General features: G+C 39.9%; 1 protein-coding gene across 2 annotated transcripts in view; it reads left to right on the top strand.

Annotated features, from left to right (window-relative positions):
* The window catches only part of PSTPIP2 (proline-serine-threonine phosphatase interacting protein 2), an 82,150-nt gene that overhangs the window by 49,978 nt on the left and 16,563 nt on the right, over positions 1-15,609 (top strand). The window contains exons 3-6 of one of the 2 annotated variants that reach the window (XM_027118408.1): positions 3,952-4,029; positions 8,378-8,412; positions 9,833-9,939; positions 14,657-14,719. In XM_027118408.1, coding sequence (XP_026974209.1) covers positions 3,952-4,029; positions 8,378-8,412; positions 9,833-9,939; positions 14,657-14,719 — 283 coding nt within the window. The remainder of the gene's footprint in view (positions 1-3,951; positions 4,030-8,377; positions 8,413-9,832; positions 9,940-14,656; positions 14,720-15,609) is intronic. The other variant, XM_027118409.1, reaches the window with a different exon arrangement.

The raw sequence follows: 15,609 nt of genomic DNA, 5'->3' as shown, positions 1-15,609 counted from the left end.
GGAGGAAGGAAGATATGAAGTCAAAAAGAGCAAAAGAACCAGGGCCCCAAACTCAAGAACAGATAGACAAAGCCACTCCAAAATCTGGGTAACTGATCCCAAGTAGAAAATTTACCAAAAGGGAATAATAAAAGTATTCAGAGAGAGAATCCAGGAAAAATTTCATGGAATGTAGAAGAACTAAATAGATCTGAAGGACACACACTATAAACCAGGAAACATTGATACACAGTAATCAATATTGATTATGATTATTTAAGAGTCAACATTAACATTCATCCTGGTTAAGTTATTTAGTTAAAGAAAGAATACTTCAAGTATCTAGGAAAGAAATGAACCAAGTTTTTGAAATAGGAATGAGCAGCAGGGAATCTGGATGGCCTTGGGTTTCTCTTCAATGACGGAAGCCAATGGAACAAGTTCAGCAGAGTTCTGAGGGAAAGTTTAAGAACATTCATTACACCAGCGAGGTTGTCATTCAGATATAAAGGCCACACCATCATCAAAAAATCTACAAATAATAAATGTTGGAGAGGGTGTGGAGAAAAGGGAACCCTCCTACACTGTTGGTAAGGATGTAAATTGGTGCAGCCACTGTGGAGAACAGTATGGGGGTTCCTCAAAAAACTAAAAATTGAGTTACCGTATGATCCAGCAGTCCCATTCTGGAGCATATATCTGGAAGAGACGAAGACTGTAATTTGAAAAGATACATGCACCCCAGGGTTCATTGCAGCACTATTTACAAGAGCTAAGACATGGAAGCAACCTAAATGTCCATCAACAGATGAATGGATAAAGAACCTGTGGTACATATATATACAATGGAACACTACTCAGTCGTAGAAAAGAATAAAATAGTGCCATTTGCGGCAACATGGATCAACCTAGAGATTATCATACTAAGTGAAGTAAGACAGAGAAAGACAAATATCCTATGATAACACTTACAGGTGGAATCTAGAAAAGATAAAAATAAACTTATTTACAAAACAGAAACAGACTCACAGACATAGAAAACAAACTTATTATGGTTACCAAAGGAGAAAGGTGGGGGGAGGATAAATTAGGTGTGTGAGGTTAACAGATACACACTACTATATATAAAATAGATAAACAACAAGTACCTACTGTATAGCACTGGGAACTATATTCGATATCTTGTAATAACCTGTAATGGAAAAGAAACTGAAAAATAACATATATAGATATATGTATATGTATAACTGAATCACTTCGCTGTACGCCTGAAAGTAACACAACCTGGTAAATCAACTATACTTCAATAAAAAGTAAAAAATAATAATTTCAAATGTGAAGGCCACAGGTAAATGGTTTCAAATATGAAAGAACTCAGGAAATACTGATGCCCTCCCTTCTGAGCCATTTTGGCAAAAGGTCACAAAGTGATGAAATTCAGCCAAAAGATCACAAAGTGAAGAAATGAACCAAAATACAAATCTTAGGGATGGAAAAGCTATGGTAATAGGACTGGTGGTGAGCATCACATCCATTTTAATAAATAGTTAAGACTACACAACTGGGGGAATTATGATTGGAGAACAAAGTGTGTTATAGACACAAATGAAGTAAAAATAATGTAAACATTATCAAGGAGGAGGTGGAGGTACGATAGTGCTAATCATCTCATCCTTTCACGGGCGGGCTGTCAAACATCTGAAACTGTCAAAAACTGAAGTAGGTCATTAAAATATTTTAATGTCTCAATCCCCTTAATTATTTTCATAAACTCCTTTTTAGCTTTAGAAGGATATTTTAGGAATTAATTTTTCCTGTGGCAAAGAAACAATTTTTTGAAATTCAGCAATTCCTTCAGCTTCCTTTCAGTTTTCTTTTCTTCTGTGAAATTTAAATAAAATCAGGCTTAATACTTTATTTTTAAATAGCATGTAGAATATAGTCTCATTCTTTTAAAATTACTCATGCCTGTCTGTCCATCCTTCCTGCCTGCATATCTGCATAAAGAAATGTCCATTACAATCATCACCTGGTGTTAATACTAATTATTTTTAGTTGGTGGAATTTTGGACAGTTTGTTGCTTTCTTCTATGTATTTTTCTTTTTCCTTATTTTTGAATAATGAGCATGTATCATTTTAATAAAATGGATAAGGTCATTATTTAGAAAGGACAGATGAGGGTGGGAGAAACTTTATAACATGTAAGAATAAGTATTGATATTCATAATAAAGAACTTCTACAAAATAATAGGAAAAAGGCAAAACACTCAGTTAAAAAATTGCAATAGGGCTTCCCTGGTGGCGCAGTGGTTGAGAGTCCACCTGCCGATGCAGGGGACGCGGGTTCGTGCCCCTGTCCAGGAGGATCCCACATGCCGCAGAGCGGCTGGGCCCGTGAGCCATGGCCACTGAGCCTGCGCGTCCGGAGCCTGTCCTCCACAACGGGAGAGGCCACAACAGTGATAGGCCCGCATACAGAAAAAAAAAAAAAAAAAAATTGGGATAATGTGAGTAGGTAACTCATAGAAGAATATATACAAATGTCCAATAAATATATAAAATGCATAATCACACTAGAACTCAAGGAAAAGCAAATTAAAATGAGAGTTTTTTTAACGTCTGTCACTAAAGACTGGTAATAATTAAAAAGGAATTATAATATCCAGTGTGGGGGAGGGTTTCTGGGAATGGGACTCTTACACACTTTTGGTGGGAATATAAATTGAGAAGGCTTTTTTGGAGGGCGATTTGGCACTGTTTTCCAAAATTTAAAACACATATTCCTCTGATCTAGTAAATCCACTTTCTCAGAAGTCCTAGCCTAGAGAAACATTCTCAGAGATGCCCATGAATGTCTGTCTGAGGATGTTCATTTAGCTTTTTTTGGCAGTAATGAAAAAACAAATAGGTGACCCTGAACTGTGGAAAACTCCATATTATGAACACGGTGGTTAGCATGTACTGATAAGGAAAGATCTATATGATGTATTTATTACTAGGTGAAAAACAGAACAGCAAATAATAGAATGATCTCAATTATGTAACCGTTGTGTATTTGTGAGATACAGTTATGTAAATGCAGAAAAAGAACTGGAAAGGTACATACCAAGCTTAGCAGTGGCTCCCTCTGGGGAGAGGAGTGGGATTGGGGGATAGCGTGAAGGGGGACTTTTTGTGTTTTATTCCATATGACTTTGTGTTGTGTGAATCTTTTGCAGTGAGAATGTATTCATAATATACTTTTTTTTTTTTAATTTGAAGAAAGTGGGGTAGATGAGCTTAAAGGGTTTAGATAAGGCTGGGGCTGGGACACAAAGTGGAGATGGTGACAGAGGGCCATGAGGCTAGGGGAAGGGGGGAAGTGAGGGATGTTTTGTGCTTTACACAGACCTGTGCCACACCGAGTAACAAGCAGATGTTCTTGTGAGACATGCCAACTTCAGGGTTTATATTCTGAAATTCCCCTCTCTTTGGTATGGTTTAGCTGTGTATTTGAATTGACTGTGAATGAGGAACTCTATAGGTTGGTTAAAGGATACTCTTAGAGAAGATGGGAGGGGTGGGCCTTAGGATTGCAGCGTTTCGTGGAAATATCTTTTACTCCACTTATAAAAGGTATGTTTTATATCTATATAGATTTATATAGATTATTTATATAAATTATGGATCATAGTTTTGAAAATTATTCTGTAATGTGCTAGCCAGTATTGGTCAAGGGGCCATGCTTGGTCTGGCTTTAATATTCAAGCTAGAGACTTTTTGCTGGAGAAGAACACCTTAGAGATGAAGGCCACTGTTCTTTTACAGTTCCTCCTGGTTCTGTAGAGGAGAGTTTCACATTTTAGAGAAATGTGTCATATCTGAGCTTCTACTGTCAAGGGTACAGTTTTGCCTTCAAGGGAAGTGCCATGTGTCTGAAATAAGAATCAGCCCTGAGAAGGACTCATAACCCTCTTTTATGTTCCTTTTAGGGCATCAATTGAACAGAAATATGGCAAAGATCTGCTCGGCCTCTCTAGGAAGAAGCCATGTGGACAGTCTGAGACCAAGTAGGTGCCACATTTCTTTCTGGTTTCTAGGTTGGCTGATACCACTCAGAGCCCCCAGCACTTCAGCAGGCAGAGCTGGCCAGTAGGGTGAAGTGTGTTGGGTGAAAAAAAAATTTTAATTTTTTTTATTTCTAGTTGTGAAAAATATATAGAAAAATAGAAAGAAAGCTGAAATGAATTATGAAGGCATAACCCATTAATATTTTCTAAATTTTCCTTGAAGACCTTTCCTATATATACTTTTTATAGGTAGAATTATACATAATTTTATGCTAGAATTTTAATAGAGAGGGTATTCTTGTTTTATTTATATGTATATATATGTGTGTGTGTGTGTGTGTGTGTGTATAAAACACACCCATAGTTTGTGATAGCTACAAGAGACTCTCTTTGCACTATTTCATAGTTCTCACCACCAGTGTGAGATTTCTTTACCACAATTATTTATTCTTCCATCATTCATTGAATACTCTGAGGATACAGAGATGGCCAGACATGGTGCCTACTTTAGGAACACACTCCCTCGTATACAGGGCTGGCTTCCTGGGCAGTCGTATAGGATCTCACACATAGATAGGCTTCGTAATTGGTTTAATGCTCTTTGCTGTCACTATTTGAAATTCTTAGTGATTTATAAACAAGGGGTCCTACATTTTCATTTTGCAGTGGGCCTCACAAATTATGTAGCCAGTCCTACTCACATGGAAGTTTCTAAATTCCTTCTCTAACATAGCATACTGAGGGAGACTAGGGGGAAATTGTTTAGGCAGACCTTTGAAGATCTCTGCAGATGTAATCACACCTCATGCTGACATGCACACTGCTTTGGCTGTGCTGTAGACAGCTGCAGAGACACCCTGAGGTCTGTGTCCCCTCAGAGGTAGTACAGGGAGCAGACAAGACATTGCCCTTCCCCTTCTCTTCTCTTGATCCTAAGACACACACACACACACACACACACACACACACACACACACACACACACACACACTCACTCACTCACTCACTCACTCACTCACTCACTCACTCACTTATCCCAGACTACAAAGTACTGGATTATTGAGGAGGAGGAAAACATTGGGAGATATTTAAAATATTAACAGTTACATAAACCTTAAAAACTTGTTACCCTCAGACAGAGGAAATTAGTACAAGGAGAATTTGTTTGTTGATTATATTCTATATATTTTTGATGTTTTAAATGAAAAAATTTAAAACACACTGAAAAGTAAAAAGACAAACGTAATGAATGGCTGTGAATCCATCACCCAGATTTAACAATTATTCATACTTGTCATATTTTCTTAATGTAGTTTTTTGGTGTTTAAACCTGGAGTCAGCTATTTTTCCACATATTTCTCCAGGTTTTCCTTTCATGATTAATCATATTTAGAGATGAAACTCTGAGTTCTAGAGTTGGTCATTGTCACAGAGGTGTCACTGTTTCTAGGCTGTTTCAGGGGACAGATTTTAAAAGCCTGAGTTCATATTGATATTTCCAATTCTAATTGACTTTACAGTTCACTTAACTTCTTTCATTTTATATTTATTTCCTCTTGCACTGAAAAATCTTGGTTCCTGACAATATTAGCAGAATTATTTGCTTTATATGACAATATATAGTAAAATGTTTCAAAATAATAATATTAAACTGCTACTAACAATAAAACTTCTGAATGAAACTTAACATTTCTTTGCAGTTCTTTTTGCAGTTCTTCTTGACCTTATATCCCTCTAAGAACACTGTGTTCTAAGGTCATGTAAAATACTATTTTCTGTGTGATTATGTAAACAGTTTTATATACAGTTAAGTTTGTTTGTTTTAAATTTTAAGGATTAATTTCTTTTCCTGCTTGGTTTAGTTTCTTTTTTGAATATGTAAAACATTTCTATGTTCGAGGTCAGAATTGCATAGTATTAGGTAGGTTTCACTGTTATTCAAGGAGGGTTTAGATACTTTCAAGGAAGATTAGTGGGTCAGTTGATCCAAAAACTTGTTTATTCATAAAGAAGCATAAGCCATTTGGGAAGATATCCAAAAAAATTTTAGGTGATGTGATGGAAAATAGCCACATTCTCTCACATAGTACTTCTTGAAAAATATATTTGGCAGAATGAGTCTGCTCCAAGGCGATATTTCTTGCACGTTTGACTTAAGCTTGGTAAATTCATTAAGAGACTATAGCGCCATTCTCTTCTGTGACGAAAGCCCGTCAGTTTTCCTTCTAAGAATTCCTCAGAGAGGAAGGTGCAACAGGATATGAGACCTGGGGACTGTGTTTCCAAGGTGGAAGTGAAAGGCCATTCAGGTACTTCTGTTTTTGTCACCTCCAGGGTGATCTTTAGGAAGGTGCCCTAGATGAGAGTGCACGACTTTGTTTGTCCAGGGACTAAATAGGATTTTTTCACCTCATCGACCACTTTGAGAGACTTCGGCTTTCTGATGGGCCCTGTTAGGGTTTAAGGCCAAAGTGCTTATTAAAAGGTGGCAGAATATTTTCTTTTCCCACAGTTAAGGAGAACACCAGGGAGAAGAGGGCATGGACGTTGAGAGAACACCATCCCCAAGGTTCAGATTCTATCCTCAGATTGTCGTCAGTTTTGGACATGGGAAACAGCAATAAAGTGATGGTGTGGGACAACAAAGCTGATGACAAACTAAAGGGAGTTTGGGGCTTCTATCTTAGTGGTGTTTTAGGCAGTCACTTAGGGTAGGAGAAAAATTTTAGACCCTGAACAGACTTTATCTCTAAGTCACTTTCCAACTCCACAGCTCACTATGGGGAAGACTTCTAGTTGTATCTGCAGCCATAGCCATCTTTCTCCCTCACTAATTCCAGTCATAAGTCTGCTCCCCAGTGGGGCTCATTCATCCTTCTGGGCCACTTGTGCCTTTGTTTGGATATGGACACTTTTCTAGTGCATTGCATTCCTTGAAAAATTGTATCATAAGATGGATAAAGTGTATGGAGACTGTGCAGTTATGTTTTTCTGCTTAGCGTGTTTGTAATAACTGGGAATGTTTATGTGAGAAAAGGCAGGGAGAAATAAGAACGCTTTGTTTTGGGACAAATAAACAGAGTGAGAAAAATGAGGTGTAGCTAAAAGAAGGGGCCAGCTGGAAGATACAAGGGTTATTAGTTTGCAAAATAGCAGAACTTTCCACCTACATATATACATATAGAATATGATCCATGATCCCATGCTGTTGTGGCTAGGGGCTGGGGGACCATGACTTCACTAAGTCCCATTCCTTCTTGAGTGGCTGGAGTGAGCCCAGTGAGATATGCTTCCATGAAAGCGGCAGTGAGCAAGAAAATCCCCAGGGCCACTTCACCTTAAAAGGAGGCTTTTTTTAAAAAATTTTTTTTTGTGTGTGTGATAAGTGAGCCTCTCACTGTTGTGGCCTATCTCGTTGCGGAGCACAGGCTCCAGACGCGCAGGCTCAGCGGTCATGGCTCACGGGCCCAGCCACTCCGCGGCATGTGGGATCTTCCCGGACCGGGGCACGAACCTGTGCCCCCTGCATTGGCAGGCGGACTCTCAACCACTGCACCACCAGGGAAGCCCTAAAAGGAGGCTTACTAAGGAAGTGTAGGATGGGGGTGAACTAAAACCATGGGCAAGGGCGAGCTATAAGGGAGGAGGAGCCATGGGTTATGAGGGAAAGGCGCAGGGAGACGGAGAGAAGGTATGAAAAATGAGTTTGGTCTTCTCCACAGAAACTGTGAGGTAAGAAATGTGTCTTGTTTTAAGCTGCTAAATTTGTGGTAGTTTGTTCATCAGCGGTGGAACACTAAATCGATGTGTTTAATGTCTGTCTCCTCTGTTAAGACTCTTAAGTCTGGGACAATATCTGTCTTGTACTGTTGAATCACCAACATCTATTGCAATGCCTTGGCCCATAGTTTATGTGCAGTAAGTATGTGTTGATTGAAGAATGGATGAAAAAGGAGGTGATCAGGAGCCACAGTTTGAATCCTTCCTTTATGTATTCATATTTCTAATTACCATACTTTAAAGAATGACTGGTATTCTTATGAGAAAGGGACCATAACTCCCATATTATTGTTGGGAGAAATGAAGCATAAAGAATTTTGGCATCTGGCTCCACCCAGGTAGACAGTGAAGCATTTATGATGCTTGTGCCTGGGACTGAAAGGGTAAGAGAGAGGAAACTGGACTGAAGAAGTCTTGATCTTTTGGTGTCTTCTCAAGCTCCCAGGCAAAGATCAGACCGTAGGCTATCAGTTAAGATGTGGGCTGGGAGAAACACACAATGGCATTATAATAAGGTTATACAGCCAATTTCCAGAACCGAAATTATATATGTGCTTTTTTTTTTAAGCACCCTGAAGCGGGCCCTTGACGTCTTCAAGCTACGTAAGTGATTCTTTAAAAATGTATTTGCTGTCTTTGGCAAGCTCTGTGTCTGTCGTCAAAGGTGCGTTTTAATTTGAACAGCAATCTCATACTGGGTGAAAAAAAAAAAAATCAGAGCAACTCCTAAGGTGAGGAATAGCCCTTCAGAGTTGAAATGAGCTGGAGAACGGTCCACACTTGCACGTTATGATGTACATTTGACTTACGTAGGGCAGTGGTTCTCACACTGCAAACTCAGGGTGAGGCCCTGGCACTGATCTTCCAGGGGTCCTGTCCAGTTCTAGTATTCCCTGGGCCTGTTACTCAGAATTTAAGACTTTAAGTCCTTCTGTTCTTCATGCTTCCAAGCTAAGGGCTTTAATGTGGCACAGTATGTGCTTAACATGTTTCTGTAGCTAGTTGAGTGGTTCTAGACATCTTTCCGTTTCAGTTCATGCAGATCTGTCTCACTCTTACATTTAAAATATTTTTATTCTACAAAATGCCACATTTCCTCCAGAAAGGTGATACTGATTTTTTCCCCACCAACAATGCTGTTTTTCCCCATGCTTGCCAATACCAAGAATTTTTACACTTTAAAAATTTTGCCAAACTGAAAGGTAAAAAGTGATAGTTTTCAGGGTTTTAAAGCTTTGTGTTTTTTCAGTAGTTTTAAGGCTGAATACATTTTCAAATGTTTACTGGCTATTTGGCCAATCTTTTTAAAAATTTCATGTTTTTTAACCATTTAAAAAATACTGGAGTATATATATTTATTTTGATTTGTGAAAGCCCTTTGTCACATAAATTGCAAATATTTTTTCCAGTTTGTCATGTACCTTCTAACCTTGTTCAAGGTTATTTGACACACACGCAAGTTTAAAATTTTTTCTTAGGTCAGATCTGTCAGTCTTTCTAGCTTTAATGCCATCTTCAGTTTGTTTTCTTAGAACAAGAAAGGTAAGCATTTCGGTTTTTCTATTAAAAAAGTAAGCCGTGCTTATTACAAAGAAAATAAAGGGAAAAACACCAATAATCTTTCTATCCAGAGATAAATTTCTTATGGGCTCATGAGATTTTAGAGATGGAAAGAACCTTAGAGTCATGTAATGAGAAATAGGATCGAATTTGAAATTGTAATGGGTTTAGTAATGTGTGCTAGCATGCAAGCTCCATGAGCTTCTCCCTGGCCCTGGGCATGCACTAGGTTAGTAGCAGTTAGTGGTAGGAAGCTAAGCTAAAGGTTTGCCAGCTCGGTCTTGGTGGCCAGGGCAATGCTGGGCACATGGAGGGGCTCAATAAATGTTGGTGACCAAGTGAAGCAGGTTAACTTTACCACTTGCCCTAGCGTTTTGTATGTATTTAAACTTTTTGTATAGTTTCTTTGGTTTGAAATCAGACATGTGTAGATCTTTTTTTTTTTTTTAAATTCTTTTTGCAGAAATAGACAGTGTGGCACAAAGTCACATTCAGCTTGCACAGACTCTAAGAGAAGAGGCCAGGAAGATGGAAGAATTCAGGGAAAAGCAAAAGTTACAGCGAAAAAAGGTTGGGTTTACGTATGTGTTAAGATGTTGCCGTTCTTCCAGCAGAAAATTCCAGGCTTGTTTGTTCATTAAACTCCTTGACCCATTTCCTACCCTCAAGCACCCACACTCTTCTTTTAACCTATGAGATTATTTACTGGGAACCATACGGGCACTCAGTCTAGATGGTGATGCCTCTGTGCCCATTTGCACGTTAGGGCAGTTCTTTTTTAATTGCTGTAAGAGTCAGGGATCCAGCCTGCTTTCCTCTTCTTTTTATATCTGCTGCCACTGTTTAAACTATGACTGGAAAGGGGAACCCCTCTGTCTTCATAAGGGTCTAGCATGTGCTACCAAGGTGGTAGGTTCTCAGACGACACTCCTCCTCCTGGACAAGGCAGTAAGGGGAGGATAAGAAGTAGAGGGGACCCATGTTCTCCCTGGAGACCATAATGTCGTCCAACCACCCTATTTTACAAATAGGGAAACTGAGGCCCTGGGAAATTCAAGTCTTTTTGGCCTCAAAGCAGATGTTTACAGGCTCTTTTTCATTTATAGGGTTTAATCTGGCCAATTATATGGAAGGAGATGGGAGTGAACAAGAGTTAATAAAACTGGTAAACATTTGGGAAGTTATAGGCATCAAGAAAAGAAGTCCAGATTTATATTAAAGTGTTCCTTAGACTAGACCACTGTTCTGACTTCCTTCTGTTTTGTTCCTTAAAGACTTGTACATTCAGGTTGGCCTGGCAGCCAGATAGGGCCCTTCCAGAACTTTTACATTTAATTAATTAATTATTTAAATTTGTTGGCCACACCAGAAGCACAGAGTCTTAACCTCTGGACTGCCAACCTCTGGACTGGTCTCCAGGGTTGGAATGAACTTCACGTGGGGGATAAGCTCTTCCCTATTTGGCATCCAAACATTCCCACCCAGGTCTCTCCATACAGCTCTGCATGGACTTTTTGGACATCTTTCTTCATCTTGGCCCTTTAGTGTCTGGAAGTCTGCAGTGTGTATTCAGTAAACAGCTGGCTCTACCCCTACCTCAATCTCAGCAACTTTGCCTGTGGTTCTAAATCAGAGTCTAATTCCAGCTTCCTTGGTGGCCACTTGGCATTCAGAGTGGGTGGCACTATCTTAAGAGCCTGACTGCCTTACATATATTGTCATTTCATGAGCCGCTCTTAACTGCTATACCTCTTATAGGAAGGAAGTGTAGAAACCAACAGTTAAGGAACATCATGTCAGGTGTTTTCACACAAACTCAAGCTTCATGTATGAGGTTTGAGGGGGTGCATCTGACCTAAAGTACTTTTCAGAGCAAAAATAATATGTATATTACACCCATCTACTGGACGGTCAAACTCTTTTTGGCTGACATTGCCAGCCCTGCCTGCCTCTCCAAAGGATTTACAATTTTTCAGAAGCAAAATGCCTTAGACAACCAGAGTCTCTGCACACATGATTTCCCCTAAGAGGAGAAGAGGGTCATTTCCTCACATTCTTAAGTGCCCTCGGTTGCCTTAGTTATTTCAGGGAGAGTTTTGTTAATTTTGCAAGGCTTCTGAAACTTCCCTTCCTAGCAGGTTACAAAGACCAAGTTCTCACAGCTAGAAGAACTGTTCTGAATTCTCTTAAGCAACAGAGGCGCCTGGGCTCCTTCCACCACTGTCACCCAAATTCCCTATATTGTGTGCTCTCAAGAGCAGGAAAATACCTTCTGAGCTTTCTTTGCAGAGTCCGAAGTTCATTAATAAATTTGTAATTACTTGTGTCGCAATAAACTCTGGGTTGTTCCACTCCTGTATTGATACCTTTTTTTTTAAAAAAAGCAAACTTTTGCAGAAAATGTGTTAGTGTTAACTTCTCATTTTCACTGGTCAAACCCTGCATGCGCTGGTCTCTCACTTCTTGGAAATTAAGCCATTTCCAGGAAATCCATCAGTTAGTTTCTTTTAGCAAACTGGGATGGGGGAGGTACAGATGGAATGGCTGGTAGAAGTTTTGGTGAACTCACTTACAGAACTACTGTTTTCTGAGGGTGGTAACCAATGCGGCCATGGCCATCTCTCCCACACAGCATAGAGCATGGCTAGAGAGACTGACGTGACAATAATCATGACAAAGTGTGATGAGCCTTAAAAGGTAGGGAAGTGAAGGTGCCAGCTGAACATGAAGTGGGGACACTTAACCTAATTTATAGGTCTGGGGAGGCCTTCTGGAGGCAGCGACCTTGAAGCTAAAGCCAGCAGAGTGAAAGGCAGTGTGGGTGAGGGCAGAGAGAGAGGAGTCTCTCACCCCTGGAGGTTGGCAGGCAGAGAGGGATCTTCGGAGCCACTCTCGGGAGGCTTGACTTTTTAGGTGCTGGAGTTCCTTCCCAGCCCAGAACGTCCTAAGCCTGACAAAGGCAGCATGTGGTCAGTCATCCTCTCCTTTGGTGCCCATATTAAGATAGGGACGATCACAGCAGAATGTTCTGCCTGTGTCGAGAGCAGTCTCCAAAGGGAACCTCTTTGGTCACGCAGGTTTTCACTTCCAGTTTTCAGAGTACAGTCTGAATGTATGTAGACAAACAGACCACTCAGCAGCTCTGTCAGTTATTTACTGCAGGGTCACTTGGGTCATTTATAAATCTCTTCTTCCTTTTCCCCTCCCTCTTGCTTCTCCCCACTTGATAGCATAGAGGATTGTGTTTTTGCACTATTTTGTGTTATTGATAACAAAACATAATCAAATTTCTACTGGAGTTGGTCTAAGCAGAAAGAATGAGTCCTAGAAGAAAAACTTCCCCAAGGAGTCCTGAAAGAGGGGACTTCCCTGGCAGTTAAGACTCTGCACTTCCACTGCAGGGGACACGGGTTTGATCCCTGGTTGGGAAACTAAGATCCCACGTACTGCATGGTGCGGTCAAAAAAAAAAGGAGTCCTGAAAGAGAACTCGTGACTTTCTGGGGTCACCATGAATAGGCCACCCTACAAGTGAGTATGGACATGAGGAGAATTAAATCAAGGTGGTATAGCAGACAGAGCTGGACTGGGTGTCACTGAGTGGCCTTGAGCAATATCACCTCCTGGGCCCTGGGGATCATACCTGTCAGATGAGAGCTGGACTGCTGCTTTCTAAGATCCTGCCGACATACAAGTGCCAGGAATCTTTGAAGGCAGAGAGAAGAATGGTATGATGTAGAACTTTGTAGACACACGAGAGGTGCTTGAAGCAGGTGTTACGTAGAACTTGGAGATAAGGAGGCCTGGCTTGGGCCATAAACTATAAATTAATAGCAGCTCCCAAACAGGAAGAATGGCAGTGTGTATATTCGGAGTAGAAAGGACCACGGATGGACCGACATTGCTAATTGATCTGCTCTGTGGAGCCTGGGAAAATCAGGGTTTATTATTATGAATAAACCCTGCCCCTCCTGGCAGAGGCACATAGATGCTCACGTGAGCCACACAGCTCCCTGTCTTTGATGGCAGGGAGCTGCCCATGAGTCTTTCCCTGTCGGGTCACGTTGGAGCCCTGTCTCTTCTCCATGTCCTTGGAGCCTCCTTGGGACCATTAGCTACCTCCTGGTCCCTCAATTTCATCTGGGCTGGAAGATGGCTATTCTGTTCCCTGAGGGGCCCTTGGGGCTCCCCCAGGGGAGTTTCGTGTATTCCATAAAGTTCATATTTGAAGTGAGACCATCCCAAACCTTCCATCCAGATATCTTGAAAATCTATCCATGTTTGTGTGCTATGGTAACAGACAAAATCTTAGTTTTCCAGAAGAAAGAGAAATCTTTTAATATCATTTTCAACATTATTTTGGATTATATAATTTTGTATAAGAGCAATGCCATAGCTCATTTTGAATTATTGCATTTCTTGGCCTTTTGGTTTTAAAGAGCTATCATAAGGATAATGATAGTTTTGGATAATGATTAGGAACAAGGGCACAGGAGTCTGGCTGTGCCCAAATCCCAACTCTGCTACTTGTTGAGAGTCTTACCTTGGGTGAGTTAATCCATCTCAGTTTACTGTCAAGAAAATGGGGATGAGTGCTCACAGTTGTTGTGATGCATGAAAGTTGCTTAGCACGTAATAGTGCTTAATAATAAATGGGAGCTACTATTATGTCTGAGAGCTACATTTTTATTATTAGCTCCATTATTTTGACTAATAAAAGTATTAACATCACAGCCACAACAAAGAAGTTGCTCCCAAGTGAACTTGAAGAGTAGCTTACCTTTCCTGGATTAGATGGGGTAAAGAGTAGGGGAACAGCTTCTTTTAGCTGTCCCACAAGCATTTCTTCCCTTCATACTGCTTGGGCTCCTTGCTGGTGAAGGACGTGCCATTGACAGATGCCACAGAAGTGAATGTTTCTGAGTCTTTAACTGTGCTGACGTAGGCTTACAGAATAAAGACCCCTTTTAAAATATAAATGGTGCTTTAACAAAGTTTTAAAATCTAAGTTCCTTGATTCCAGATTTACTGATGAGGATACTCTAAGATGATCAGTGATTCTCAATAGTGGCTAGTGGCCACCCAGGCTCAAAGGTGGGCAAATTGTTCAGCTTTTCTGTGCTGCAGTCTCCTTACTTGTGAAATGGGAGTAATAATAAATAGCACATCTACCCTCTGGGTTGTGTGAGGACTAATTGAGATAAGCCACGTTGAACACTGAGCCCTCAAGATAAGCTGGTGTTAACAATTGGTTTTGATTATTAACAGTGCCTGTTCTCTCTGCACAGACGGAGCTTATAATGGATGCTGCCCATAAACAAAAGAGCTTACAATTCAAGAAAACCATGGATGTGAGTCTCACTATGTTGCCTTTTTTTTTTTTGTAATGGTGATATTTTCTGATATCCTGTGCTATGTATCAACATATTCCTGAAAATAACATTAGTGCAGTGTTTTAGGGAAAACAGCCTTTGGTGGTTTGACTTCCTATTTAAGGCCTTGGAAAGGTTGAGGATGAAATCAGACAGAAGAAATACAATGACGTTATCTTTCTGGCAACCTGGGAAGGTATAGCAAGTCAACTTAAATATTTCAGACCAGGACATGTATACTTTATGATGTCTTTTATCTTGTTGGGTTTGAGCTTCTTCCCTGTTAAGACTGTTTTGAATCTTCTTCCCTGTTAAGACTGTTTTGAATCTTGATTTCTTACCTATTTTTATTGAGTTTTAAGATATCTGCAAATAGTAAAAGCCTCCTTTACTTTAAGTAATTTATTTTAAAAATGCTTAACAAGATAGAACTAAGAGAAGTTGCTGGGGACCTTACTCTAGCTTTTCATGAATCTCATAAAAATGAAACTTTGTTACTGGAACATCTGTGACTCCATCTTTGTACAGAAGTATCATCATGATATTCTATGACTATGACATCATATCTGGTAACTTGGTCAAAAAAGAAAATGTCACCAATGTTGATGGCGTATGCAGTCTGTTCTGCATTTTTTATTCTTTGATGCAGAGCACCTGAAAAGCGATTGATAAATAGGGAATGATGTCAGTGTAATGCAGAAATGGTGTTGGTTGATATATGATTACTCCCAGAACTTTTATGTTTTGAGCAATCTGGGGAAAGCTCTCTCACAATTAAAGAGAAAGCCTTATTGAAATATAATTTTCCTATTTCCTCTACCTACATTTAGAGCCATAACAGTGTTAAAATTTTTGCTTCAACTGTCAAA

This window comes from Aethalodelphis obliquidens, unplaced genomic scaffold (assembly GCF_003676395.1).
Source record: "Aethalodelphis obliquidens isolate GAN/ISIS:26980383/991018 unplaced genomic scaffold, ASM367639v1 scaffold19, whole genome shotgun sequence".
NCBI lineage: Eukaryota > Metazoa > Chordata > Mammalia > Artiodactyla > Delphinidae > Aethalodelphis > Aethalodelphis obliquidens.
The sequence above is the reverse complement of the archived record's forward strand: the minus strand, read 5'-3'. Positions and strand labels throughout refer to the sequence as shown.